Source organism: Empidonax traillii, unplaced genomic scaffold, assembly GCF_003031625.1.
Source record: "Empidonax traillii isolate 1590-97213 ecotype Southwest subspecies unplaced genomic scaffold, ASM303162v1 scaffold385:size1130455, whole genome shotgun sequence".
Taxonomy (NCBI): Eukaryota; Metazoa; Chordata; class Aves; order Passeriformes; family Tyrannidae; genus Empidonax; species Empidonax traillii.
The window spans coordinates 47,325-51,129 of record NW_020955578.1 but is presented as its reverse complement, the minus strand read 5'-3'; the positions used below and the strand labels follow the sequence as shown (position 1 = coordinate 51,129).

General features: G+C 42.1%; 1 protein-coding gene across 1 annotated transcript; it reads left to right on the top strand.

The window, feature by feature from the left end:
* The first annotated feature begins 514 nt into the window (after nt 1-514).
* On the top strand, nt 515-3,335 carry IL22 (interleukin 22). Its single transcript, XM_027893294.1, has 6 exons — nt 515-604; nt 686-929; nt 1,731-1,796; nt 1,883-2,026; nt 2,252-2,317; nt 2,729-3,335. Exons 2-6 carry the CDS (start codon nt 735-737, stop codon nt 2,840-2,842), a joined length of 585 nt encoding a protein of 194 aa, XP_027749095.1. The 5' UTR covers nt 515-604; nt 686-734; the 3' UTR covers nt 2,843-3,335.
* Nucleotides 3,336-3,805: the final 470 nt, after the last annotated feature.

The following is a 3,805-nucleotide window of genomic DNA, read 5'->3' as shown; positions in this document are numbered from 1 at the left end:
GTGTTGGTCCTACACAGTTTCTGGTCTCTCAGAAAGCATTTCACAGTGATGGACAGATGGCTGGTGACCCACTGGGCCACTGTGTGAGGAAGGGTATTTGCAGGATAGGAACCATAGGTGGTCAGTGCGTTGGGTCTTTTGCAGTCTCTGACTGCTTGTGTACACAAGTCAGCAGCAGTGAAACACCAGTCTCTTACCACAGAAGATGAACAAAAGTTTAGATAGGTTACATTATCTGCTATCAAATTGTCAATCAAATAAGCATGTTACAATTGGAACAGGAGGCACAAACTCATAAAATTCTTGAATATTTTTATGCAAAAAGAATTCAGGATTCCTACCCTGGTAAAAACCCCTGCTTTGCCCCACATTAATATTTGGTTTGTTTTATAGGAAACATTATGATGCCCTTGAAGTTGTATTTGTGGGTTTTGAGGTGGTTAGATAGTTCTCAGAAGAGGATACTGGAAAGTAAGAGACTTGCTGATGTCATTTTTATTTCACCACCAGTATCCAAAAGAGAAAAAAAAGCTGAGAGAGATGTTGCTGGCCCTATATAAGGTGCAGCCACCTCCTGCAGAGCACATCAAGAATCACAGCAAAGGTAAGGCTTGCAGTCTTTGTGCTGCTCTCACTTTGCTTTGACCACTCTCCCTGATGCTAACCCTGCTCTCTCTCTCATCAGTACTGAGTAGCTGTAACCTGCTGGGACGGACGATCTCGGACTGTGAGCCATGGCCTACCTGCAGACCTTGTCCAAGAGCTTCCCAGGATGGGTTTTCTTCTGCTGCTGTTGCTGTCTCCCTCTTCTTCTCACCAGCTCTCTGCCTCTGAAAGGGGCTTCTGTTGCCCATCATGCCTGCAGGCTCAGGAAGATCAACTTCCAGCAGCCCTACATCAGGAATCGCACCTATACCTTGGCTAAAATGGTACAGTAACCTACGTGTTCTTCATAGTGGGATCTGAGGACTTACTCCTCTGTCCTGGCTTCTAGCCTTTGGTATTGTTCTCTCTTTACCATGCCTTTCTCCAGAGGAAAAATGTGCATTTGCAGTTAAGGCAGAGCTTGTATGTGTGTAGTGGGTCTGTTACCCTCTGGTTGTGTAGGCAGGGGAAGCTGTTGCCTCTCCTCCTCCTGCTCCTGCTCCCCAAGGGAAAGGCAGCTCCTGGAACAGCACAGCTCCTTCTCTTCAAGCAGCTGCTGCTAAAATGGGACAGTTGTGAAACATGAGATTAAAGTTCTCAGTTTGCCGAGTCCATTTGGAGCTCTGTCTGTCCATGACTTCAGTCACAGCCAGACAGATGCTCAGGCATCTTACAGTGCTCTGCTTGGGTGGGTTTCTTGGCTGCTCTTGCCATGGGTGGGTCTCCCACAGTGTACACCATCGAGGGCTGCAGCACCTCCCAGCACGCTGTGGGCCACCGTGAGGTTGGCCACCTGCAGCATCTGGTTTAGTCATTGTAACCTCTACAACATCAGACTTTTAAGAGGGGGACATGAATTCCGACTTCTGCTTATTTATTTTCCAGTGATACTGACCTTAAATCTCATCCAATTGAAGGGAGAAACAGACACAATATCCAGATTTATCTACCTGTAACAGACTGTCTGTGGCGTCCATTCCCTCATTTCACCTGCACTTTCATTACTGATGAAAACCTTAGGGTTTATTATTAATTTTTAGGTAAGGTTCCTGTCCCTATCTGACATTTCCTTTGTTTGCTCTCAGGCCAGTGCCTCGGACAAGGACACAGATAACAGATTGATTGGGCAGCAGCTCTATGTTAACATCAAGGTAAGCCTTACTCGAGGAGTCTGCTCTTTGCAGCACTCATTGATCTCTTGCTTTGATTTAACATGATCTCTTGCTATCATACATAGGAAAACAACCGCTGCTACCTGATGAAGAGGGTTGTGGAGATTGTGGTAAAAGATGTTCTCCTCACTGAGGTCAAGAATCAGTACCCGTATGTTGAGGAGGTGGCACAGTTCTTGGCATCCCTGACCTCCGAGCTGAGCAAATGTGTGAGTAACATTGGGTTTCTTTCCCTGTGTTGGCTCTTATTGCTGCTCCTGAATCTCAGAATGCTACAAACAGTGGCAAAAGGCAGTGATATGAAAGGAAACCTCAGATCAAAGATATGAAACTCTGAATTGATAGAAAGGTGTGAAAAAGAAAAATCCCCAAACAACAAGAACGTTGCTGCATACAGCTGTCAATCTTATGTCTGGATGTTTCCTTTTTTTCAGAAATCCTCAGGAAACAGAGAGCACATTGAAAAGAACCTGGAACAAATGAAGAACAAAATGGAACAGGTACATTTTTTTCCAAACATTTAAAAAGAGCAGTTTCAAACACCAATCATTTAGTTGGATTAAGTCTGACCTAATTATGAAACAAACTCTGGAGATTATCTGGGAGGTGAAGCTTGCCGGAGCAACAAAGAGAGGATTAGTAACGTTTCCCCTTCCAGCCCTCCTTCACTTGTCCTGTTAACTCTCTGCACATGTTATGGTAATTTAAACCTTAAAAAGTTATGTTGCAGGAACTGTATATGCTAGTCTAGATTTGAACAAGCTAGTTTATATTTTATGGCATAATGACTCTAATAGAACTATGTGAAAGAATTAGGAAAGTAAATTCTTGATTCAGTTTCTGTGACAATCCTAATTTCAATTTTCTGAGAAATAATGAGTTGCTAAGACTTGCATTCTGCTCTTTTCTAGTTGGGAGAAAATGGAAAGACTAAAGCCATTGGAGAACTGGATTTACTGTTTGACTACATGGAAAATGCCTGCACTGATATCCCAAAGAAGGGAGGGAACAAGGAGAAAAACTGAAAAAAATTTGGAACAAGCTTGAAGAGATGTCTCTGAAAAATCTCATGATAACCCAAACTGATTAGCTGTTACAACAACTACACCCATTCCCCCAGATGCAATATATTTTGCATTTGTGTCAAAACTAGCAAACTAAGTGGGCAGAGACAGGATGCATATTGCTGCCTTCTTTGAAAATGAAAATTCCAGGACAATGCAGCTCCATTTCAGCACAGGCTATTAGTTATTTTCTAAGGCACGCTCCTGTCCTCCCCATCTCCATAGGAATGAGGCAACTGTTTCTGTCTTTTATATGCTGAAATTTGACACCTATGGATCAGTATTGATCAAGGTAGGCAGTTAAAGGTAGCCAGGAAGTTTTGAGGCTCTTACCTGGAAGTCTGTCTTGAATATGTTGCCCCCTTCTGACCTTGGCCTGAAAAGTTGGTATTTCAGACTAATTCAGAAATATTTTTTGTCATTTGTATTTAATAGTAACTTATTTTAAGGTAATAATTATACAATACTTTTATTTATATAGATTAATTGAAAAATATTCAAGAAAATGTATTTATGAAACTGTATCAAAACGTTTTAAGTGAACTATGAAAGTAACACTGCTGTGTGATATTTATATGCAATGAAATATTTTATAAATGCTTGCACTTTAATTTATTATAATAAATATTTTAGTCCCCAAACATTGCCATTTGCAGAACTTTTATCTTTTCTTTAGACACGGGGAGATGTCACACGTTATGCCTGTGGCATTGCTGAACTAATGGCTGTACTTATGTATCTACAAAGCATGCAAGCTCAGTCTGGGAACATGCTTCCTTACCATAAGGCTGCAATTCCAATTTACCAGAGGCTAGGGCTTAGCGAGTAGTGTGTTGATCAGCCTTTCTTGTGCGGGGCAGTGGGAAAAACAGCATCACTCCTGAGAGTCATGAGTTTGGTTCATCGCTCTGCCTCAGTATGCCC